This window comes from Phyllostomus hastatus, unplaced genomic scaffold (assembly GCF_019186645.2).
Source record: "Phyllostomus hastatus isolate PE091 unplaced genomic scaffold, TTU_PhHast_1.1 phas_contig_40, whole genome shotgun sequence".
In the NCBI taxonomy this organism is placed as follows: Eukaryota; Metazoa; Chordata; class Mammalia; order Chiroptera; family Phyllostomidae; genus Phyllostomus; species Phyllostomus hastatus.
In genome coordinates, this window is record NW_025333872.1 from 73,304,972 (window position 1) to 73,331,094 (window position 26,123).

At 41.2% G+C, this 26,123-nt stretch overlaps 1 protein-coding gene and 1 pseudogene across 2 annotated transcripts in view; one reads left to right on the forward strand and one right to left on the reverse strand.

Annotated features, from left to right (window-relative positions):
• The window catches only part of ARHGAP18 (Rho GTPase activating protein 18), a 123,453-nt gene extending 98,466 nt beyond the window's left edge, over nucleotides 1-24,987 (reverse strand). For both annotated transcript variants that reach the window (XM_045843660.1, XM_045843658.1), the window contains exon 1: nucleotides 24,765-24,987. In XM_045843660.1, the coding sequence (XP_045699616.1) occupies nucleotides 24,765-24,877 (113 nt within the window). In that variant the 5' untranslated portion in view covers nucleotides 24,878-24,987. The remainder of the gene's footprint in view (nucleotides 1-24,764) is intronic.
• LOC123821427 lies at nucleotides 6,474-11,438 on the forward strand (annotated as a pseudogene).
• Nucleotides 24,988-26,123: the final 1,136 nt, after the last annotated feature.

Here is a 26,123-nt window from a genome sequence, read left to right on the forward strand (position 1 = left end):
GGAAAGTTTTTATTTGCCAAAAGGTTAAAAAAAAAAACAAACCTATATCAAATTGCACTAGCTTTATTTAATTAAGACATTCAATTACAAAAAAAGAATATGTGATCACAGGCATTCAAGTATAAACCACCAGTATCAGATCCTTTCATATTTGGTTAAAAGTGTGAATTATAGAGCAAGAAGAAGACTAAGTAACAAATGGGAGGAGAGAGAAACCCTGAAGGGTCAAAAATGTAATGGAGAGTAGAGGTTAGAGATGGCAAAGATCTTTCTTTTTCCACACTTTTTTCCAGGGCCAGCCCAATTTACCTTCAGCTATGCAGTAACAAAGAACCAAGGTGTGTCTTTGTCTCGCATGGAGCACATGAGATGAAGGGAGACACCATGAAGAACCCTAAAGTGATGCTGGGATAACTGGAAAGTAACACAGAGGTGTTACCACAGGACAGTTGTGCTAAGAATGGAATGCTGAGAAAAACACTTGCAAGAAAAGTCCTTTTTAAGAGTGGCCGGAAAACGAGAAGAAGCCAGAGGCCAAGAAATGGGCACTGACAGCATGAGGCAGTGAAGTGCAGGCTAGGGTTGCCGCCGCGGAAGAACAAAGTGCAGATCTGAGGAACTGCGAGGAGAGAAGTTGCCAGCTCAGTAACAGGCCCCCGGAGCAGGCCTGAGGACTGAGTGTCAGCAGTGAGTCAGACGTCACGAGTGGAGAACAGGCAGGCTGGCAGCGGGGACCGCCAGTGACAGGGAGGAAGTAAGGGAGGAAATGATGCGTGCGATAGCTAGGAAACGTAATAAATAGTTACATTTCTGTGGTTTCTCCAGCAAAAATGCATCCTGCATGCTACACCTCAGTTAAAATATAACTGGGAGAACAACAGCACGTTGACAACACAGACAGCTGCTCTGGGATAGCACGTCTAGGAACGTGTGAACAGGGATAAATATCCTGTGGGAAAGTGGAGCTCAGTAGTGGCCAGCTCTTCAGTAGTAGTGCATGTGACCTTTATCTCCTTATTTTCTCTGTTATTTATGTTTTTTCAAATTTTCTCAAATGGGAAAAATAAATAACTGTAAAAAGAAGGAAATAAAATTTTGTTGGTAGAATTTCTTCAATTTTCTAACTGCATGTTAGAATGTTGTGTGTTTGGGAGTTTCATGGACACACATAAAATGTGTCCTCCTACTTTAAGTATTCTGGGACTTTCAACACACTGGGGGCACTCACACCACTAGTGTACCCATGGATGTCATAGAGATCATCGTGGCCAGCCATCTGGTGACTTTCACGTACAAAACATGTGTCAGAAGTACACATACTGGTCACACTGCAGCCAAATTTAATCATAAAAGCCAAGAAATGTCAGCCCAATAAATAAGTTACTTAACCTAAAGCCTGACGATGTCACAGATCAATATCACAAGGAACTTCTTACCAAGATCTGTATGAAGCTCTTTCAGAATCATAGATGATAGCAGCACTAACATTTTCTAGTATTAAATAAGGTACTTAGTGGTCATAAAGTGGAATGGGCACTTTCATAATAAACAGGGCCGATCCAGCATGCAAGGTCATTAAAATAGAGAATGGCAATTATTCCTACCTCCAGCTCAGGCTGTGGACAGGAGACATAGTGAAGTCATTAAGAAAACAGACTTTAGAAAACAGACTGCCAGGGTTATGAACCCTTTTCTACCAATTTCCTGGAGTGTCATTTTGAGCAAGTTTCTTAACCTCTGTGCCTTGGTTGCCTCAAACGTAAAACAGAGATAATAATTATTCCTACATTCCTGGTAAGGTAAAGTATATAGGAATCAATATCCATATATGACTATTAGAAAGCACATAGGGCAAATACAGAGCACTGTGTGAGGACTAGCTATTGCTGTGTATTTTTCATCATAAAGCAAGATGTGGAAAGGCCCAGCACTGTCAAAAATGATACTTAAAAGCATCCATAAACTGTGGACATCACATTGGTGGTCATTTCATACAGTTTTGCCATATTCATAAATACAAAGTGGCTTTTTTCCCTTCTTACTTCCTCTTATTCTGCCCATCTCCAAACTACATACAAAAATTAATATGGTTGATACTAGAGTTCCTCAAAAATATTGGCACCCCAGGAGTGAGAGGCCTTGGTGGTCTTCTCCCCAATGAATCATGCTCTCCCTTACTTGAACCCTCCCCTAGGAAACCAAGGAAACTTCTCTACTCAACAATCCAGTATGTTGGCAACAACTTTTAAAATCAAATGCAAGTTGACTCACTATAAAAGAAAATTGTGTAAGAAAGTAAAATTATATATATGTATATGTGTGTGTGTATATATATATATAGTATATATGATACATATAAAACAAAAGGCTGTTATAACTAATCTCCCTCATTGCAACACAACCTCCCAGAACCTAATTCAGAGAATTTCCTCCTTGTGAACTTGTCTTTCGCACCCATTCACTGGAGGCTCCCTGAGCACTCTACATGTAATTATCTTGGAGCACTAGAAAGCCAACCCAGTCCACCACCAAATCTGACCAATGAGAGTAGTTTCTAGCCTAGCACTCAACCAATAAGATGCTAAGCCACAGGTTCCTTGCTAGGTAAGCTGACAAATGCCAGAGGCTTACACAGAATTCCCTTGGCTCCTCACAGGTAATTGATTTCTTCCAAAGTCAGCCTCTTCAATGGGATACTAGAAGAGCCAACCACTTGGATATTCTAGCAAAATATGGGCCGAGAACTTCCAGAATCCTCAGAACTGCAACTACAGAAGGATTTATACAGACTCTGGCTTTCTCCAGATTCACATTTCTTTCAGAAATCAGGGGAGTCACATTGTCAACTGTCACTGAATGATTCCTAAAAACCATTCTTCATAAACACACACTTTCATCACTTTACCATGTCAAATGGCTACAAATGCTGAGCATGCATTATGCTTACTTGCTGGGGATCATCAGCCCAGCTTCTATATACCACATCCTCAGGACTTGCAACACTAATTCACAGGTCTCAGAGGAACTGTCAACTACCAGTCTCCAACCTTCCCAGTAACTTCAGATGGTAAACTACAAGTGCCAACTATGGAAATGCAAAGGGTCTGAGGGTCTCCTGACAGAGCTTGTGGATAAAGCCTCAGCTCCATGGAGTTATGAAAGTGTTTTCTGCCTGCCTTAGCCATAACCTCTTTCCTCTCCTCAGGCACCAATCCGGACTCATCAAGATGCCCCAGCTCAGGCTCAAGGTACCAAAGCAGCCTGGCCTTCGGACACTTCTTTCATTCTCTTCCCTGAGTGTGGGGAGAGAGGGGATGAGCCTCTTGGTTGTTTACCACAGGAAATGAACTTACAAGCAGCTACTGACATTTCCTACAAAAAGCCATTCTTTCTTCTACCCTACCTCTCTACCTGTGTCCACCATCTCCCTATCTCCATTCACACTTGGTCTGTCTCTGGATTGCTTCACAGATGTATTGTGAGTTATACTCATAGGAGAACAGATGGGAGAGACCGTCTCAGATAGCAAAACAAGTCCACTAGGGATCAAGCATTTTTTGGTGGCTATTTGCAAGGGGCCTCTGTGCTTTACACGGTGACTTTTTACCTCATCTAACCGTCATACTGCCACCAAGGTACAGATAGGTTTAGCACTTTGCCCAATGGCACATAACTAGTGATGGGCCCAAGACACAGTCCATGGTATTTTACAATCCAGAGCTCCTTCTTTTCACCACAATGCCATTACATTGTACCTCTTACATTACATCATTCAGTCCCAGGGTCCATGATAGAGGAGTCAGGTATTCTGAAAAGTGGGCAGGCCACAAGCAGAGTGACTGAAAAAATCCCATTGTTTCCATTGAGTTAGACCGTTAAGGCTTGCCACAAATTGACCTCAACCTCCCTCTCCATCCTTTCCTTCTTCCTCTCTCAAGCATCCTGTCCTCTAGCCAATTAGAATCTTCATAGAATTAACTCCCACCTGAACCTCCCTCTCCTCAGTGCATTTACTTTCCTACCCTGAAGTCAAATTTTACCCAAACCCCTCCAACAAGATGAAACTTTCTCTGATCCTTTTGGTTAAAAACATAAGATGTCCTCCTTCTGCAAATGCCTACAGCAGGCTTGTTGATTCTTTTTAACCTCCGTTATGGTGGTTGTAACTTCCTGTCCTGCATCAGATATGTGACACAGCTCATCATCTGTAGTAGAAATTAAAAACCTTCTAGGAGCTGATTTCTGACTAGCACAGTATTCCTAGCAGAGGGCAGAGCACAGAGCATCTGTTCAATAAACTTCAAGGAGGCATCATAGCACACTTTTTAAGACAGATGGCTCATCATTGACAGCTGTACTGGATAATGAAACAAATGTAGCTCCTACCAGTGACAATAATTCCATCGTTTGGAGATTCTGTAGGACTCATTCTAATACATAGTATCTAACTACTGTCTAATATGAAACACTCTATGTTCTACTTCCCTGAGAATCTCAATGTCACAAGGCTAAGAAGGGGCAGATTCTAGGTAATTTTTCTTCCATCCCCAAAAATGTATGTGCTGTTTACTTTTCTTTACCTGGAATTTAACAAACAAGCTGAACCAAGGGGGCTGATCTTAAATTTCAAGAGGAATAAACGGTGGCTACCACTAATGATCCCTCTCCAGACGAGCCTCTGAGGCCTGGTCAGCAGCTTGGGAACAACCTGGTCACTCTGCATTCTGAAAGCCAACAACAAGCTGAAAACTGACCGCAGAAACACAATGATTCTCTCAGATGAAGATGGAGCTTCCCCCAGGAGGGAAAATGAACAGATAATGTTCTTACATTTAAAAATTTCACCAGAGGACCTCAATTTTACCTCAGTGAAAGAGACAGGGATGATAATCCATGCATATGTTTTGTTTGTCTGGTTGTTGATTTTATTTTTGTTTTTTTTTGCACTAAGATGTCCTTTTGGCATAGTTTCAGAAGCCATGCTAAGTGTGAAGGCAAAAGACATACATATAGACGTCTTTCTATTCCTCTTTTTTTCATTATTCACAAGAATTATACAGTTCTTCATTTACTTCTCATGGGGACCTGAGACAACAGCATCCCTGGAAAAACAATGCTTGCTGTACCTGCCTCACTCCTGGCACCCCAGCATTCGAATTTCCGTTCTGAATTCTAACACTACCAAGGAGTATGGCCATTTAAATCAACTTGTCATTTAATTCTAAAAGGGGGGTTAGTTAATGTCTGTTTTTAAAATAATTATATAGGATTACATTATGACTCTAAGGCTAGTAACAAGAAAACATGGGATTGCTTTGGCTACAAAGTCCATTTATAAGATTTTATTCATCACAAGATCAACACAAATTCCCTGCCTTGGAAAACTGAAATGTATATGCATGTGAAATGCTCCATATGGGAATTACCGGTAGATGAAGTTATTCACAAAGTCATAATATTATCTTCATATATGTACAGTGCATAAAGTGGTACATGCCATTAAAATGAATAAAATCACTGCTGAAGTAAATAATGCTTATCACATATATTCCTGCAAATGCTATACTTAAAATGAAAAACTCTTAAATATCTGATGTGTCTTAAGCAAAAGTGATAGATTTTTTCACTAGTCTCAAGTCATCTGTCACTACATATAACATATAAATTCTCCAAATGTAAAAGATTCATGTTCCAAATGCAATAAACACGATGACAATTCAGGAAGTAAGGAAACAGTGGATTGTCTCTGTCACTCACGGGTGCAATTTCAGCATCTGTAGATAAGGTTTATTTTCAAACAAATAATTAATATTGTCCTTGTTTACTTTTCACCCAAGAGGTAATGCAAATAAAACATTAAATAATGTATTCAGCTTGAAAATATTCATGCATATCAATAATGCAGCATTATATAGATTTGTAGCATTTAATATTCCTCTCAAAAAGAAGGAAAACACTTTGTACTGTGATTTCATGAGCCTAACAACATGTCACAATTTAGAAGATTCATGAGGAACCAAACAAATCCCTAATAAAATTCACTCTGTCAATCATTTCTTCAATATGCTTGAATTATTAAAATTTCAAGTGAAAGTTTGAAGACTGGCTCTCTCCAAGATTTAAAACTTACTGGCCAAAGGTTTCTCAGAACAAATTTTTTATAATAAATATTTTTCTTAATTTTATTTTAATTGTTTTCAAGTATAATAACTTTTTTAAATTTCAGTATTATCAATTAAAAAATAAAAGAAGGTACACCTGCACAGGTGTTTCTGTGGCCACCTGCCCAGGAAGCACATTTGAGAGGATGTGAATTACCCTACAATGGCAACAAATGAAAGGTCTCTAGCGGACACTACAGGCATCTGCTCCCAGCCACAGTCCGTTTTTAGGTCTCCACAAAGCCACCAGGAGGCTGTATACTTGCCTCCCTGCAGCCAAGAGCTCTGGTAACTGCTGTGCCCACTGACCTGATGTTCATACGCCTTCCTGGTCAGCCCGCTTCTAGAGTCCTTGGAGGCTCCTTCAGGCCACCTCCATGGCCACCTGTGCCTCAGGTACAGCCTCCTCTTGCAGCCACCAGGGGCTGCCCTCGTGCCAACCCTGCCAGCATCTCTGCAAGGTCAGAAAAGCAGCTGCCCCTTACTTCCATAACTGCTCTCCTTTTCTAGTGCTCTGCTCATTTCCATTCTTGATCCTAAAGCCCAGGAACCCCCTCCTTCCCTAGACTGAGACCACTAGGCCCACTGGACCAAGACAAGGGGGAATGGGGCAGCCTAGGCTTTTATGAAACCATTGTTTTCAGTTTATGAAGTGTTTTACTTTTTACAAAATGCATGCTTCCTTCCTTTCTTCTCCCTAAAAAGGCAGGTTGTCCAAGGTGTTCAGGGGCCTGAAAGGGCCCCTTTCAAAGCTGCCCCATCATGTCTGGGTTCCCGTCAGCACACAGTCTGGGTTTCCATCCCCTTCCCTGTGTTACCTGTACTGGATCCACAGACTGGACAGCTTTGGGAGATCGATCCATGCAAACCATGTGCCCAGGTGCAGATATAATGGATATAATGTCAACATTGCATAAGGATATATTGTCAGGAAGCTTAAAAATGTGCAGAATCTTGGAAAACACCTAGGAAAGCATGCAGGCTCACCCCAAGAACTCTACCTGGTAAAGCAGTACAGGGATGGCATCCCTAGGAGAGCAGGAGAGCTTGGAGTGGACACAGAATTCTGTTTCTGCTAAGATTAGCAATTTGTGGCAGCAGGACATTTATGGGAACATGTCATTCAGGGACACCTTGGCCTGGGAATCAACTGTTTATAAAACAGGTCTAGGTTTAGGACCAAGAAAAAGGCAATCCCCTAGCCTTTGGCTTTCTGGCAAGTTCCGAATTACTTTGCCTAAAAGCGGGGAAGCTCCAGAAACAGCTGTGGTGAGTTGATCACCTGGTTCATAGTTATAAACTAAGAAAATTTATTTGCTGTGAAAAATAGCCATGGCTAAAAGATGGTTACCAGTATATGCTCTCCAGCCAGCCTGCCCTCACTCACTACCTTCCTGAATACTTTCTGTAATTTCATCAAAAGCACTTTTGAAACACCAAATAGGCCATTTTATTTTGATACTTTTGGGTTGGTGGCAGGCTAAGCCTTTAATGTCTTTGTGGCTTCTGAAGTATTTGAACGACTTTATTAAGTGGAAAGGGGCTGTTCATTCACTCCTGTGACATTCCCACACTTTTCCAGTGAAAGCGAATTGTGCATGTGGACTTCAGTGGAAAGTTCTCATGCAACAGAAAGGGTGCTGAGACCATCGCTATTGCTAGGGAAGACCTACAGACAATGCAGGCTCACTGCTGTCTTACTGTCCTATTTCTAGGGCTCAATCTGATTATTCAGCTTTTGTAGAAAAACACAGCCATCGAATGGCAATGGCGCTGGTGGCAATTAGTAGCTGTAATAAAGACATACCTGTTACTGTGTCATACTGGCCCTGGGAGATTTTTAATGCATTTAAAGGAAGTTTCCAATTTATAAATGTCAACCGATAGAGAGGAGAGGCCCCTGCCTGGGGCTTTCTGTTCCATTCTATTTGCAGGTACCTCTACTGCCCCATCAGTTCCTGCTGACCACGCTACAACCCAGACTTCAGCTTTGAAAGAACCAGATGGGGGCCTTCCACCAAAGACATTCTTCCCACTCACTGAGGCCCACTGTCATTCAGACATGCGCGCTCTGAAGGGAGAAAAACTGAAGGGCGGCAACCACACTCACACTACACCCCTCGGTAGAATGCAAATGACCAGGGTTCCGAGCAGAATTGAACTACAGGCAAGCTGTGTGGTCCGAGGCCAGCAGCTCCATGTACACGAGCTTTCTCCTCTTTAAGACAAGGATAATAATTCTCACCTTACAAGGATTAAACAAATTCTCTTTTAAACATTTGAACACAGGCAGTACTCAATAAATATTTGTTTTTCTTTTCTTCTATGATCTAATTTGCTCCAGTTACATGAATAGCTCACTGCAAAATGCCAGAAGACTCCTCAGGGTCACACAAACTTATTTACTAAATGGCAGAATTTAGTAAAACTACTTATTACCACGTTGCAGTAAATGGTGTCTGGGAGCCTGAAAGTAGTCAGGGTGATCTCCCCAAGTGCCTCTTTCACTACCAGCAGACTGCTTAGAATCCAGATCAGAACAAGCTTCCCCCAACACCAGAGAGGGCAGAGTTTTTATGGTAAAAATGAACACAAGCTACCTGCCAATCAAGCGCTCTGTTTTGGTTTAACTTGCTTCGGATATACTTCTAGAAATCACATTCAGCCTACGAAAGTTGGAAACAATTCCCCTGCACGGCACAGAGGTGAAGGCTCCAACGACAGGCTGCCCAGGCCCAAATCCCAGCCCTGCCCCGTTCTAGCTGTAGGATCCCGAGTGAGTTCCTGTGCCCTCCGTGCCTCCTTGTCTTCCCGCATAAACTGGAGATAACATCACCACCCACGTGGGGAGTTATGACGCTTAAATGAGTTCATGCAGCCTCTCTAACTCAGTGGCAGTAACCCTTACCTAAAATCCCGCGTGCCAAAAAACAACAACAAAAAAACCCCACCGCTGAAGTTGTCCTAATCTTTTAAAAGGAAAACGCAATATATCACATGTGTGTCCAAAACCTTCAACCAGTTTTCTAAAACATAACACAGCAAAACTCCAACACAATCAGCAAACTATCTCGTCGAAGATCAAACAACTAGTAAGATTAAGTGCTGTTTCTGGGCAGAGACGTGACAGCATCCTCTGGGCTGACACCAAGCATGTTGTCAAGGTGCCCACATCATCCTGAATTGTAACTCGAGATATTTCTCCCACATTTGTGTTTAAAATGTCGTATTGGGTTTGCAGGCATACACATAAATGTTCCTTCCAAAAAAAATAAGCTAAAAATTGTTGTTTTAAAAGACTTATGTGCTGTGAAGCCTGGGTACTACGAAGTAAAAAATATTTTTACGGTGGAAAGAAGTCCACCAAAGGGAGCCCCTGCTGGGTGTGTGCCTGCATTGGTGACATGCCTGGTGACCAGACAGAGAAGGGAGATTTAACGTCAACAGCTACTAAAATATGCCACTGATTCCAAAGTGTGCAATGCTTCTGCATGTAGGCAGAAAGCAAGATTTTGGGATTTCACAAACTGTGTTCCCTGCAACATCAGTAACAAGTGTTCAAAAAAGAAAAAAGGCTCCTAGGAATATGCTTCTTGCTACAAAATGTTTTAAAAATCCATAATACATGCTAAGATATGCTTCAAGAAGTCCTGCAGTCAACTTTGCTTACACCAAAATATTAGATCACAAAACCCTTTTTTAATAGAACACCTAGTAACAGTGTTCCACATACAATTTGGGAAAGAAAGGTCTAACAATTTGATTTCTTTTTTGATGAAATTTTCCATTAAGCAGACTAACAAAGTCTTAGCCTCTTCTGAAACATATCACAAACTATTAAAATGGGCCTTTTGTTTTATGGACACCAAGCCTGGACTGTGTTTTCAAGCTTCAGGTTTCTAAGCTCAAGAGGGAAGATAGTTGATCCTTGAACTATGGGGCAGGGGAGTTAGGGGGATTGACCCCTACCCACACAGTAAAAAACCCACTTATAATGTTTGACTCCCCCCAAACTTAACTGCTAATAGGCTACTATTGAGCTGAAGTCTTACCTATAACATAAACAGCTGATTCCTGCATATTTTCTATGCTACATGTGTTATATACAGTATTCTTACATTAAAGTAAGCTAGAGGAAAAATTTTAAGAAAATCGTAAGGTTCATGTATGAGATTCTTCAAATTGTCACAAATCTCCGAAAATTTTTCCAATATATTTACTGAAAAAAATCTGCATACACGTGGACCTGTGCAAGTCAAACACATGCCCTACAGCAGTCAGCAGTGGGCACTGCCCTCGGCACAAGCACGCAGGGCAAAGGTCAGAGTAACAGCAACACCGCCCCATCCGACACCCAGGCCCAGGAGAAGGTAGCAATCTGTGTATATGAACATCTGCTCCATGTAGAAGCTCAGAAATCAGCCCAAACATCTTTATCAATGAAAAGATGAAGGGGGAAAAAAACATCACGTGGTAGGGAGGGAAGAACCACCAGGATTCTTGCATTCTGGGCAGAACATATTTTGGGGTCTCTACTGTGCAATTCCAAAAAGACAGGAAACTGTGAACATTCAAGTGAAGCAAAAGCCTTCCATGATCATGGTGCCGCAGCAGCTCCCAAGCCAGTGCTAGGAAACATTCCACGGGAGGTGGCATGCCAGTGAGGTCTTGTATCACCAGGGTCCTTTCAACTTTTTTTGTCACCTCGGTACCCTGGAGGTCCAAATTCCCCACTCAGGATATGTAACCAGGCACTTGGAGGTGTCCCAGGAAGTCAGCAACTACTTCCAAGTACAGTGGACCCAACTACTTCCATTCAGTGGGTGGGTAAATGCGGGGAATGACTCCTCCCAGAGGAATGGTGCCCTTAGGACCTCAGAATGATGGAGGCACCATGAGAACCCCACTGGATGCTTTAGGTGGCCCTGGAATGCCTGGAATGAACAGAGTGCAAGTGTTGGTAGACCTGTACCAAACCCAACAAATGCCAGTGCAATACCATACTCCTCAGCATCCCCTGGGACTTATGTAGGTCTTCTGGGAGGTGGAGGGCCTCCAGGAACACCCATCATGCCAACTCTGGAGACGATATCAGCCCATTAATGAATGCAGTACCTCGTGGGCCTAACAGGCCTAATTTTTTTTAACAGGCCCTGATTCAGATGGACCCAAGGGTGGATTGGAGGAATGGAGTCACATCACATGAACGGCCCTTCAGGCTCAGGAGATATGGACAGTATTTCCAAGTACTTCCCTAGCATGACAATGAGTGTGTGATCCATCACCAAGTCTCATGAAAACCACAGTGAGTCAGCTATTCACAGAACTGGTAGGGAAGAAAATTATTCATCAGAGTGTACAGTTAAACAAAAGAATCCAGTTATACCAAATGAACCTCTTTATTTCCTGCTCTCTCCCCTGTTTTGTAAAGAAAGCGGGTCCAAACATGATTCCAACAACTGTACAGAGCGGCATATTGGAATTGCCCTCAAATGAGCTGCAAAATGATTATCTGTGTATGTATGTGTGAGAAAGACAATGCATTGTATATGTGTACAATATATAGACCTATACACATGCATACACTGACCCACAGGACACTGTAAAATATTAATCACATGATATGTGAAGTAGAAATAAGTCGTGACTTTTGTTCCATTTTTTCACATTTACATTTTAATTATTAGAAGTTGTTCCTGCCCCTCCCTGAACTATTTTGTGCTGTGAATATCACTGCTTTATATAACTTACTTTATAAGGTGTACTCAGTTGTTATGGCTTTTTTAATGTCTGCAGTCATGGATAGGAATAAAATCACTCATTTGAGAGCTTTTAATAAATTGTATCTGATGCCAGTTACCCCAGGGTGAGGTGGGGGGAGTCAACTGCAGTGTATGTCCTTTGCCCACAAAATGGAGATGATATGATTATCAATCTATAGTATAAGAATGGAAAAGTTAGTGAAAATGTAGTTCTCTAAATGACGCCAAAGTCTTACTAATTGAGTCATCTGATAAAACATTGCAATCCTTTCTATAAATAAATAATTTAATTGACGCAGTAGGTTCTCACAAAAACAGTGGCAACCTTAACCTGGAGATTCAGTGTATTTTTAAAGAAATGTAAACATATGCTAATCTTAAGGCACTGTTTTAAAAAAATTTCCCTTCTGTAAGGGAATTCCCCCCCTGCCCCCCGCCCCCGCCCAGTCCCCCAGAGTTTAGAGGTTGTCCTAGCCATTTATCTCCCTCCTTGCTTTGAAGGAAGTGTGGCGAGAAGCCCATAGAGTTAAGTAGTAGTTACAAGAAAGCACAGGTTTGTGAACAAGGAAGAAAGGAAACCCTATAGTGATGACACTTAGGTATGAAGCCTCAATGACCACAGTCACTGGTCGACTGCTAAATGCAACTTACACCAGGAGTGAGAAAACCAAGTAACTCAAACACCAGTAATTAATTTTTATATAGCCTCTGGGATGTCTCCCATATGTACTATATGATCTCAAAAAATATTATCTAATCCAAAATACTACATTTGTGTCCAAGAGCCCTTGAGTATAAATATCACCAGATGGATGTAAACAAAATAAGGGCCTTTGGCAACTTGGCTGCTATCAAATAAAAGGAACATGTTCTTTGCAAGGAGTATTTCATTTCTCAGGACTCTATTCTTTTCAAATTCAAATGTGCATCTTCTTTGAAAAATATTTTTAAGAATCAAGCATAAGCTTTTGGTGGAAAGAAAAAAATAGTCCCATGTTGAACTGCAAACAATAAAAACCCAACACTTCCAAAATATCAAATACCAATTCTTAAATATAGGATTCTAAATCTATATAATTACTAGAATAAACAAACACTAGGATAAAGAAAAATGCTTAAGGCATTTATGTTCTTGATGAAAAGAAAAAATGCTCCAATGAAAACTTAACAAAGCAAGGTAATGGGATAAATGCACATAAAATATGCATATTACTAGTGGAGAATTTTGAAGTCAAGCTCCAAGGAATGGAGGTTTCTGTATTACAGAGACACTAAGCCCAGGAAAGGCAGACAGGGACAGATGCAAAAGGAGACTGGAACGATAACTGAGTAGTTGTTGCTGACAACGGCTCCCCTATGTGCGAACCATTCCCTCCCTGAGAGGTGAGGCCTACTACTGACTCCACACTCTTGAATCTGAGCTGGCCAATGATTCAGTTGCCAATACCATATCGCCATGTGGCACTGAGTAACTTCTGAAGCTGGGCCCTGAGAAGCCTGGCAGGTTCCACCTGAACCTTGTAGATGCTCACTGTGGGCTAAACCAGCAAGAGTGCAGGAACTCTGATGCTCTGACACCGCCCTGCTAGGAGGAAGCCCAAGGTAGTCCTGGGGGCAAGGTGCACGAGGAGAAAGATGACCCAAACAAACCTGGATGTAAGAAGCCTCGATGACCCCAATCTCAGCCCATTTTACTGGATGGAACCCAAGAGACAATTTTATTATAATCCTCCAGAATCAAGAAAATATATTTTTTAAATATTTTATTTATTTATTTTTAGAGAGGGAAGGGAGGGAGAAAGAGAGAGAGAGAGAGAGAGAGAGAGAGACAGAGAGAGAGAGAGAGAAACATCAGTGTGCGGTTACTGGGGGTCATGGCCTGCAACCCAGGCATGTACCTTGGCTGGGAATCGAACCTGCGACACTTTGGTTCGCAGCCCGCGCTCAATCCACTGAGCTATGCCAGCCAGGGCCAAGAAAAGAAAATATTTTAAGCCCCTAAGTTTTGGGGTGGTGTGTTACATAACAGGTAACTGAGACTGCCCCCTTGACTGGCAGGATAGGGCTCTGCAAACGCATGGTGCCCTGGCCGGGTCTCACCTGCAGGCAGAATTGGGTGGGTGGTGTTTACACCAAATTTTGAAAAATCTAGTGAATATTTTCTACCAAAACCCAAGTTTTTATGAGGCTTACATTTTTCAATCATCTGCTGCACTCATTTATTACATAACCTACCAGCCCTCTGTCCTTTAGCATATAAACCTTTCTCTAAAGAACCAGAGCAAAGGACAGATACACGTACATAATTGCCTAAATACATCCAGTGTGATGACACTGTGTGATTACACTATCACACAGAATGATGTAAAAATGCTATAATTCAAAAGAATTTTCATCTCGAAATTCTAAAGTATGTATACCCACATTTTAAATATAGTAATAAATAAAAATTAATAACCAATGATTTAGTTGTAAAAATATAAACAAATTTACTTCTACCGTGATCCAAATAACTTCCATCAGATGACAGGTCATAGCTTTGACTGCATTGTTTGGACCAGAGAGAAATAAACAGACACACACTTAGTAACTCTAGTAAAAACATTAATTATAGAATAAGTTGGTCAAGTTACATGTTTCTAGACCACCTATAAATAGCCAAAGTTCCCTTCAAGTTGAAGTTGCCAAATATTTTTCCTTACCCAAACCAAATCTCAATTGCTCAACAAATCCTGTTGACGCTTTATACCTTAAAAGACAGAAACTTGCTGTAGCTTCCTAAATATGATACTGAAAAAGCTGTTTTAGATCCATTCGATTTATGCGGGAAGCTCTTCAGAACAGGAATTCTTACATTTATTTCATTCTAGGCTTATCGTTTACACCCAGCAAAACCCCTCACTGTTGTTTAGTTAAAATACATATTTTGAAAAATAATTTAAAAATTAAGAAATTCCATATTTACATATCCTTGATGTCTGTCTAACCTACCCAGCTGTCTTTCTAGGTAGGATTTTAATTTTATGCTGCTCACCAACAATATATAATCCCCACTACTTGCCGCCAAATAGAAACAGGATATGGCAGACACCAGCATTCAGACAGACACCAGATCGCTACAGCCAAACCACCCAAATGCCGACATTCTTGCTGTCAGTGTGAATCTCAATATTTCTCTAAATATTTCCAGTTTGACAGCAACAAGATGTCAAGCTATGTATTTCCCTATTTATTAAATTAATTACATTGCCTAGTTCTAATCTGATACAGCTAGCATCATAAGAACATCGATCAATTTCCACTTTCTTTTTAAGATTTTATTTATTTATTTAGAGAGGGGAATGGAAGGAGAAGGAGAGGGAGAGAAACATCAATGTGTGGTTGCCCCTCATGTGCCCCTGCTGGGGACCTGGACCACAACCCAGGCATGTGCCCTGACTGGGAATTGAACCAGTGACCCTTTAGTTCACAGGCTGGTGCTCAACCCACTGAGCCACACCAGCCAGGGCAATTTCCACCTTCTTAAATCTTCCAAAATAAATGACACTTCCATAATCCCTGTGGAAGACAGACACATGCTTACGAGATGTGGAAGACATATTTACTGGGGTTTGCAGAGCTCGCCTATATCTTGGGAAACACATTGTACTATGAAAAGATAAAACTAAAGGCAGGAAAAAAAAAACATTTTTACTCCTCAGTACACAAAGGTCCTGAAAGGCAACAAAGAAACATTGAACAGTAATCTCCTATTTAGTTAAAGATTTTATTTGGGTTTGAAACATTTATTTCTAAGCATGTTCTTGGGAAGTCAAAACACATTTTCCCATGCAGCAATGCCACAAATAAATGCCATTTGGAATTTTCTGGCTAGTAAAAAGAAATATATTAATCCATAAAATGTCACCATTGGATAAGCTACAGCTTCACAAATTTTAATATCATTTATGCTATTTCCCCCCATGGAAGATGATTTCTGCAGTCCTAATTGGCATATGTCTCTCTCCTCCCTCCAGTTCACCATCTCATTCCTTCCTCTAGCGGCTTCCACCTTTGAAAAACCCCCAGTCTCTTAGAGCTGGAAGCAAACAGGCTGCTCTGGTGAGCCATTTATAAGCAGGAGCTGCAAGTTCATAGCAGCCTCAAGTACAGGGGTAGGGAGGGATTTGAGAAGAACTGGCTAAGCAAACAGTTTCCTAGCCCAGGGCCCAGTGCACAGTAGGCATTTACAGTTAGTTTATTTTGTGTAGTATAGAGGAAGAGAAAAATCAACAGTAAAATTTTCAAATTTGTGCACTAAATGGGAAAGGGGGTAGGACACAGGGACCCCGGGAATGGGATGGGGGAACATCCCCCCAATCCATGCCGTGAATAGCACACTTAGCTCTGCTGCATGAAACATCACTTCTTGGTTATGAGATGAAGAGTTGTTCATAAAGTACATAAATACATTTTAAGGGGAGTTTAAAGGGAACAAAAGTGAGAAAAACTATCCTCTCTGCAAATACTTCAGCTATAGTGATTACTACTACCTGCAAGAATTCAAATAACCTAAAGTCAATTTGCTCTTTGAGGAACATAAGCAAATAATTTTTTCTTGCTCTTCATGACATTATATTCCATCTTATTAAGGGTAACAAATGATTTAAAAATTTACATCTGCTCAAACTAAACTATAAAAAGCTATTCAAAATAATTGCCTGGGCCTAGTGTTCAATATTATAAAGCCCTTTTAAGATACCATTTTGGTATTCTTAGTAGTTATTGAAATAAATATATTCTGAGATATTTTTATAACTCATTTCACAAATGTTATTTTTAAAATTGAGATGTTATACTCCATATGTATTAAAGCAAATCTCTTCCCAACCATTCACAAATCAATCTCAAAAATGCTTTCTAACGGTACTTCCAAATCAATTCAAAACCAGGTAACTATCTTTTGACTGCCCTGAATCATCATAGCAAGTTGTTGTGCTTTATATAAAGTGCTCTTCTAAGTACATTACCTATATTAACTCATTCAAGACTCATAAACCCTCGAGTAATGTATGTTATCCCCAGTTTGTAGCAGAAAAATAAACAGAGGCCCCATGACATTAAATAACCTGTCCAGGACTCCAACCTGGACAGTCTGTCCCCGAAGTGTGTGTGTGTGTGTGATCACTACACCCACTCCCTCTCACATTCATTCATTCATTCATTCATTCATTCAAACTTGTATTAGCATGATCACTCTGGTTTAGTGAAATGTCTAGGGAAAATTTAGATACTCTATTGAAAAGGATTTATAAAAATACTTCTCATCTCTGTACTTTTTGAAAAGTCTCCAAAGCTACATATTTCATCTTTATAGTTACCTTTGTGGAGCACAGAGCTTTGTCATGCTCATTTCATAGGTAAGATATGATATGATAGTATGTCATACTAAGGTATGACATCCTACACAGCGTGGCAAAGATGCCACATCCCTTCTATAGGAATCTGCCCTACTCACAGACTCTGTTTCTCTAAAAAGACCCCAAATGAAAAAAAAAAGATCCCAAATAGTCATATCATAGGCTGCCTGGGGCAGCTCAAAAAGATTCACTGGGAAAATCTGACCCCCCTTCAAAAAGTTGAAGTTAGAAAAGAGCAAGACGGGTCTTCTCGTTATAGATGTGAGATGAGAGAGGGCAATGGGGCTGGGCCTCCACTAAGAGCCATGCTCAGGCTCAGAATGATGAGATCATAAGGCTATTGGACAGAAAAGAACAGTCTCTAAGACAGAACAAACACTTACAGTGACCAGTCACTGAGGAAATAAGACAGGTGATGTTTCCTTTCCCAATGGCCCAGATGTCTGCAAGAAACCTCATTTTCACTAAAGACATTTAAGTGTTCTTTGCAGCCAAAAAAGCAACTACCAAATAGCATGTGTAAAGGAGAAGATGTTTCACATTTCTCAACACAGAAAGTCAGATACTCAGTGAACCTGAGAATGAGGAAGACTCCAGATGTAGAAACTGGTCACACTGGTCTCTATGGTTTCTGTTTACTTCTTGCAAAAAAAAAAAAAAAAAAGGTGGGGGATTAACTTGGCCAGCTCATAGGTTATAGCAACAGTCACAAATAGAAGTCTAAAGAGCTGATCTTCAGTTATCTAGATGTCCTCCCTTCTGCCCCCTCTGCCCTAATCCACTCTCCCACTCTCTTCAAATAAGATAACTTGTATTCTTTATCTCCTCCTATCAAAAGAATAAATTCATTAAATATCAACACCAACTAAAGCTTTCACAGCAAACAGTTCTATCTCAGAGTATTTGTATAAAATGAAAGGTCTGGACCAGGACAGAAATCACCCCAAAGAGAGAGAATTCAGAAGAGGACTGACATCTCCAAGCCTGGCATGTGGATGATGTTGTTACCCTCTCCCAACCTCCACCCCAAAACCAATCCCACCCCTGAAAAAACCCCAGATGCCTCAAGTTTCTGCAGTTCTGCGCTCTCTCACCTGGCCATCTTCAGGATGACCAGCAGGGAGGCTTCTCAGGACCCTTGGGTGACTAAATCAAGAAGCAGGAGAGAGAAGGCAACCAAAGGGAGTGGGACCTCACAGACTTCTGACCATGACCATGGAGTGCAGGGAACTTCCACTTGAGATAAGGGCAGCCTTGGCCTATAGGATACTGGTTTCTTTTTCTTCCTTTCTTCTCCTTCTTCTTTTTTTTTTATGGGTTTTTTTTAAAGATTTTAATTATTTATTTTTAGAGAGAGGGGAAGGGAGGGAGAAAGAGGGAAAGAAACATCAGTGTATGGTTGCTTCTCATATGCCCACTCCCTGGCCTGGCCTGAAACCCAGGCATGTGCCTAGACTGGGAACCCAACCAGTGACCCTTTGGTTCACAGGCCAGCCTCCATCCACTGAGCCACACCAGCTAGTGCTTTTTTTTTTTTTAATTTATTCATTGACTTGTGAGAGAGAGACAGACAGAAAGAGAGAGAAGCATCGATTTGTTATTCCACCCACCCATGCACTCACTGGTTGGTTCTTCTATGTGCCCTGACTAGAGATCAAACCTGCAGCCTTGGCACATCGAGACGATGCCCTAACCAGCCGAGCTACCTGGCCAGTGCTGGGTTCTTTTTCTAATATGTGAATGATACTCATGTTTGTAGCTAACAGGGAATTTAAAATAAGAGAATAAAATAATTCATTTTCCTTGTCCAATGATTAAAAACTATTTAAGCCTAACTGCCATTCAATCCAGTAGCAGTCTTATGCATCATGAAAGCATCCATTGTTATGAGGTCGTTTTGCTGCAGCATTCTTAAAAGCACGACAAATACTAAGAACTTAAAACATAAAAAGAACAAGGATAAACCTTTAAATAAACACAAGTCCCACTAAGAAAAGAGAGACACAGGTGCACCATGCAGGCGGACAGTGGAAGAAGTGTGCCACAGAAAACAAGGAAAGTTTTTAGCAGCTTTCTTGGGGGGAGGGGTGTCTTGAGATTTATAAACCCTTACGTATGAAAGAGATAATGATAACATAAGTTTTACGAAGAAAACTTTAAACAGGCCCACAAAAATCATAAGCCTCACAGATGAGGGCAGTTAAAAGTCAAATAACATAACTCTAAATAAAAGTAAGACCTGCCCATTTGGAATGCTGGGTGTGTCTTTTTACAATTCAAGAGGAAGTGATAGATAAGGCTTCTAAAAGACATGATAAAAAATAAGTTTTTATAAAAGTACTTTTATGTCATGAAGTAGAGGACTAGATTGATTTAGAAAATAGTTATCTATATAGACAGGTTAAAAAGTATTTGGTCACCAAATCCTACAAAATTAGGATGAGAAAACATCCCTTAAATGGTAAGGTTAACAAAATAAAAAGACATGTTACTTCACTTATTACATAATTGCATTATAAAACCTCCTCACCATCCCTTCCTTCACCAAAATTACACATCATTTCAGATAATACACAAATTTAGAAGGAAAATGCACAGGTTTTCTTTTTTAGTGCTATGAATTTATGTAAAAATGTTGACCTCATCAGGAAAGGCGATGCCTTTTCCTTAAATCTACTTTCAAGATCCTTCTGAGTTGCATGTCCAAAACTGACCTTCAGGTCTTACCCCATCCACCCGCTTTCACTCTGGGAGTCTTCCGCATCTAAATCATTAGAGTTGTATAGGCCAAACCTTGTAATAGCCTTTAACTAGTCTCATTAGCTCATACACCGCAACTGTCAGGAAATCCTACAGGCTCTACCTTCAAAATATTTCACTGCTCACCATCTCCACTACCTATAATGACTGAAATCTTGGCCCAAGGCACCATCACCTTACCCTCCTGATTAGTGTCCTTTCTACTATAGTCTGCAGTCAACAAAACAGCCAGAAAGACCTTTTATAACCAAAATATGCTAGTTCTCCCACGCTCAAAACTCTCCCCACTGGCTCCCCATCACACTCAGAGCAACAATCCCATTCTCAAGCGCTCTACAAAGCTATCAGATCTACCTGGCCCACTTGTTTTCTCCTCCTTACCCTCACCTCCTCCCACCACTGGAGTCCTGCAGGGCTCTTGGCTCTTCTGGGTTTTTGTGTGTTGCTGCTGGGCTAATACCAGGCTTATGGCTTCTATACTCCCTATCCCTGTCTGCCTTGGGAGCTCTTCCCTAACTCTTAACCCCATCTATATCTACAAGGCTCATCAGGTCCTCATTTTCCACCCCAGGCCCCACCTCCCCCATGCAGGTGTTTGTCTTCATTGTAGCCCCAGCTCCTGGACTCAGTAATTATGTGGAATGAGTGACCGAATGATTATACTTGCTAAGTAAATTTATAGAACCCAGAAACAGGTTCTATACCTTGAAAGATTTGAAACAATCTAGAACTAAGCTAAGCATATGAAAATGGTGGTCGTCTTCCATTCGGCAAACTGGGCAGTAGAGTTGAGTTCCTAAAGGAGGAGGGGACAGTGGAGGCAGTAACAAGTCCAGTGGCCAAAAAAGGACCTGCCCACATTTCATCTTGCCATAAAAGTAGGTTCACAGGCCTCAGTGGGGCCCACCAATGCCCCAAGGCAGGCCTGCTGTAAGTGGCTATCACTAGTGCAAATTGTCTATGTTTCTCTAGTTCAAAAGGACATTTCCAAGGTCTTTCAAATTTCAAAGGCCTGAACTTTTACATTATGATTAATTTTCAGTTAAGCCATTTTTAGTTAAGTACATGGATCGCGCCCATGTTTCTTAACACATAACAAAATATTGATGAAAATGTAACATAATATTTATATGCTGCAAGGCTCAAACATTTATTTCCTTTAGTTTACCTAGTGTTAAGGAAAGGAGGAGCTAGCTATGAGCCAAGCACTGTTTTGTGGGCTACATGGATCATCCCACTTAATTTTCCCAATGAAGTGAGAGCTATTATGAAGTTCAATTCACAAACAGAGAGTTAAGTAACTGCTCCATGACCACACTGCCGACGAGGCAGAGCCAGGGTGTGAACCCAGGCAGACTAGCCCCAGAGCCCAGAGTTTCAGGGTGTATGTCGCCATGACATAGTGCCTCTTGGTTCTGCTTATCCAACACCAGTGGCAAATGGGGTCAACAAAACAAGACCCTCCATGACGAATGCCATACATTTATTCGTAAGAGACATGAAAAATAACTCATATATCAACTTGAGCTAAAAGGTCCACTAAGAAGGAAAATCTCTTTTACATTCACATTTACCAAAATATCAGCAAAAATGAAACAAAGCAAACAAAATAGTTTTTCTTAAAATGGAAGGAAAGTCCAGGGAGAACAGTAAGAATAGACAAAATACAGTATTATTGGAAAAACAGCTTGGCAGAAACAAACATTAAGAAATTTGCTTGAAAATTAACAAGTAAATGAAGTCTTATAAATATAGCTACTCATAAAGTGGTTTCTTTTGCAAATATCTGACCATGTACAAGCCAGTCAGAACAACTAATGTTAGCATATTTCTTTAAATCCTAATGTTTTGAGGAAATACAACAAAAAAATTAAAAACGGATTCCATAAATATTTGAGCAGCTTTAATTAAGAGTAGGAGAAATTCCTTTATCTGGCATCTAATGAGTGTTTCCTGATAAAGAGGGATAATGGAATGAGAGGAATTTAGACTAACATAACTTATAAAAAGATTAATTCCCTACTCTCTCAGCTTCCCTAAAGACCAAATAAAATAGGACTTGGTAAGGCAAGACTAAAATCAAAAACTTTCTATAAATATTCTTAATCATATACATAGTCTTTTATACTTTTCAAATGGTACATGCATGAGTTCATCTTATTAAACTAAACATTTGATTAAATAATTCATCAAAGGGAATATTATTTTGAAGACACAAAAGTCTTGCAATAAGCCAAGTTAGATTTCTGTGAGCCTTCCAACAACTTTTAAATAGATGGTGATGGGGGCAAGGATGGGGGAGAGTAGACAGAGTCTAACTTTTTCTCTTAGACTTTTGTTTGTTCCCTCATGGGGTAGCTCAGTTGGTTAGAGCATCGTACTGATACACCAAGGTTTCAGGTTTGATCCTGGTCAGGGCACACACAAGAGCTGACTGCATAAATCAGTGGAGGAACAAATCGGTTTCTCTCTCTCTCCTCCACGCTGCCTTCTCTCTCTAAAATCAATAAACATTTTTTTAAGTTTTATTTGTTCTGGTTTGGTTTTGCCCTTTCAGGAGCTTTTTAAAATTGGCAGCAACTATCAACCCTGTGCCTCTGAGCAGCTTCCCTAGTTGACCAACCCAGCCAGAGCCTAAGCCATGTGCACCCACCCGCTCCTCCACCACCGTCTTTGGCAAGTCAAATCCTGACCCCATCCCACCCTCAAATCACTCCTCCCAGCATCCACCCTGTCCCTCCCACTTCAGTATCTCTAGCCTTCCAGGCCAAACAGGGAACCTCCCAACATGGACATAAAAGCTTATCACGGGTAAAAGCTAACAAGGACTGGCTCCCCTCCCTCCTGCCCTCCCTGCCTTCAAACCAGAACTCCCAGCTTCTTCAGCTCTAGGACTCTACCTCGGTAGTGAGGATTTGGGGTCAGTATGGACGAGCAATATGGCAGCCAGCAAAGAAGGCACGTGGGCTCAGACCTAGTGCTGCCGCTTTCCAAGGATCACTCCCTGTGTGAGCACCTGCCCAGTCTGCCACATGAGTACCTCTGGACTCAGCTTTCGCATAGGCTAAGAACGATCCGTTCCTCTCTTCTGTTCTCTCAACCCACTCAAGTACAGGCCACCCACAACAGGCTGCAAAAGTACTAACACAGGATGAAGTCTCCAGAAAGAGATATGCAGCCCCAGGCAAAGGCCTAGAACCACAGACCTTGTAACAACCTAACACCCTCCTGGGGGTGGAGCCCTCAAAGTGAACAGAAGAAGTCTGGACTCACTGTCCCTAAGGTTCTTTCCACTCTCACAATAAAGACCCAAGATTCAGCTCAGCTCCTCAGGCCACCCAGAATAAAGTCACAGGAGAATATGCTAAGCTTGCACAATTCTGGCAGTCTTGACTGTCATGTGGACTCCAAGTTATGAAAGTTATGGGGCTGGTGTTCTACAGAAAAATAGATGACTGCTCACAGAAAATACTTACAACCACAGAAAATAAGATGTAAATACACCAGGAGGCAATCCTCTTTTATCTTTAGAAATGAATTAACTCTTAATGGAATGCATACTGTAGTTGCTATCTAAAGAGAAGTTCTGACCAGCCTGGGGATCTGAGGCAAAGCATTACAGTTCTTTTGATTTTTTACTCCCCTCCCCCATATGTGGGGATTTTAAAACAAATGAAAGAAGGCATTATTTTAACTTAAGGCATAAGCATAAGTCAGTTACACAAGAACAAAGGTTTTATTATCACATGAAAAGTCAAGGAGGAAACATACTTACTGACAACTAATTTAGTGTCCTACACAATTAGGTTAGCATTTGTTTTTTTGCAAGCATTTAGGCCAATATTTACAATTTATATCTCAGACTAAGGTGAAAACATTAATCTGTCTAGTGAAAAGGTCATTAGGAAAAAAATGAAAAAAAAAGTCCTTGGAAAATGGAGCAAAGTACACAGGTAGTGGGAAAGGTACTCTGCACCTCAGTGGTTTGTAAAACATTTGCCCTCTTCACCTACAAAGTGATTTAACATTAACCACATTTTTCTGGTGGCCTCAGAGTACTATCTCCTGACCAAAAAATGCACCCCCCCCCAACACACGCAACAAAATTCACAAACACAAAAGAACATAAAACATACTACCACAGGCCAGTGTCTTAGGCTTTTTGCCTAAGAAATGTGCTTTCGGCAAGGACACTGGAGAAACACCAGACTCTAACAACAGCTTGTACAGTGAACACTGCAACCTCCCCCTCAACCGCCCGCTGGCCGGCCCCCTCTCCTCCGCCCCCTGGTGTTGGCACACTTTCCCAACTAACAGTTGCAGCGCTGAGCCTTGAGCCCATTCAAGAATTCCACCTCGTAGGAAGTGTTTCAAATATAGTCATTTGATCTTTCAGCATTTGAAATGCACCTGCTAAGCAACAAGTCTGACAGGCATGGCCCCAGCCTTTTCCCTCTATCTTTACTAGTAATTACACGGGCTATTTCAGACTTGGACTAGACGAGATGCAAAGTAAATAAAACCCCCGCGAAGCACTCCTGCTGCTGCAGAGGTTAGGTTACACACGCGGAGTCATTCCTTTCTCCCCGCGTCAACTTCCCCGTCACTTTTTTTTTTTTTTTTTCCTGGAGCAGGTAAGAGGTTTTTGTTTTGTTCTCTGGCTTTCAAATGCCAGGGCTTACCTCGAGGTGGCTTCCTCCCCTCCCTGGCCATGGCTCCCCGCCACAGCCCGGTCCTTGCCACTGTGGTGGTAGGCAGTTAGCACCACTCCCTGGGAATTGGAGAGCCAGCTCATGGTGAAAGAAGGGGCATAATTTCTGCGATCCTGAGTCTGAGAGGGGAGTGAAGTTCCCGGCTCGCCCGGCAACTCCGTTCATTAGCATCGGCCAGCTCCTCCTCCCAAGGCCAGCGATTCGCACGGGAGGGGCGGGGCCTCTGCACTGAAGGGCTGCTGGGATCTCCAATGAGAAGAGCTGTGACTCAGTATTGTTTCAACCCGGGGCCCTTCCAGCTTGAGTGGCTTTAGTTAAGGGCTTTGTGGTGGGGGATTACTTGTTGCCACCATCTAGGAGAAATTCAGATCTGATTAGACTGTCGGACTGTAGAATCCTGTCATCAGTTTAAGTACAAGCCGTCTTGGCTGGGAAACAATGAGTTACTGCGGAGCCTTTTTTCCCTTCCCAATTCCTGTTTCCATCTGATAATTTCTGCTACTTCATGTAACATGAGTAAGGGCATTTCTTAACCCCTTCCTCTTCTGCTATAGTGAAAATTAACCATAGCAGAAACTAATAAACCTGCTGCAAAACTGTGCAATTGCAGGTCACAAGAAAGGCTTTACCTCTTGTGTCTGGTTTAAAATATCTGAATAAAAATGACGGTGTACCTGTAATGTCTTCTTCTTTCACATAAAAGCCAATGCCAAGTTTCAAAACACCCTCCAGTATCAATAGGAGACACATCTCTACCAACATGTAAATGCTATTGCTAAAAATAAAAAAAGAACCTGTTATTCGTTGAGCACCTACATACCAGGCTCTCTCCATGACAGTGACAGTGACAGGTGTTTTACCTGTATTATCTCATTCAGTGCAGTTCAATGCTCTATCTCTCTATCTTAATCTCTCTGTTCTCTCTGTCTGTCTTGATCTCTCTACCATACACATACCCTACAACATAGGTACCACCATCTGCATTTTGCAAAGTATGACGAAAGTGAAGTGGAGGGACAGGTTAAGTAACTAACTTGTCTACTATAACACAATTGTTCTGTGCCAGAAGCTGGATTTGAACAGAGTTCTAGGCTAAATTCCACTCTTTTTAACCAGCACCCTTTCTTTTTCTTGGAAATCAGGAAATGAGCTCAAAAGTTTTTTTAAAATACAGAAGGTATTTCTATTCTTTCTCCCCTACAAAGTTCCACTCTCTTCTATATACCTACTAGCTTGAATTGAAGTGACTTTTTGGTTATTTTTGACCTTTATGACCTATCTAAAATTCGTCATGAACAACTTTTCAACTTTGTCATTCCATAAGTATAT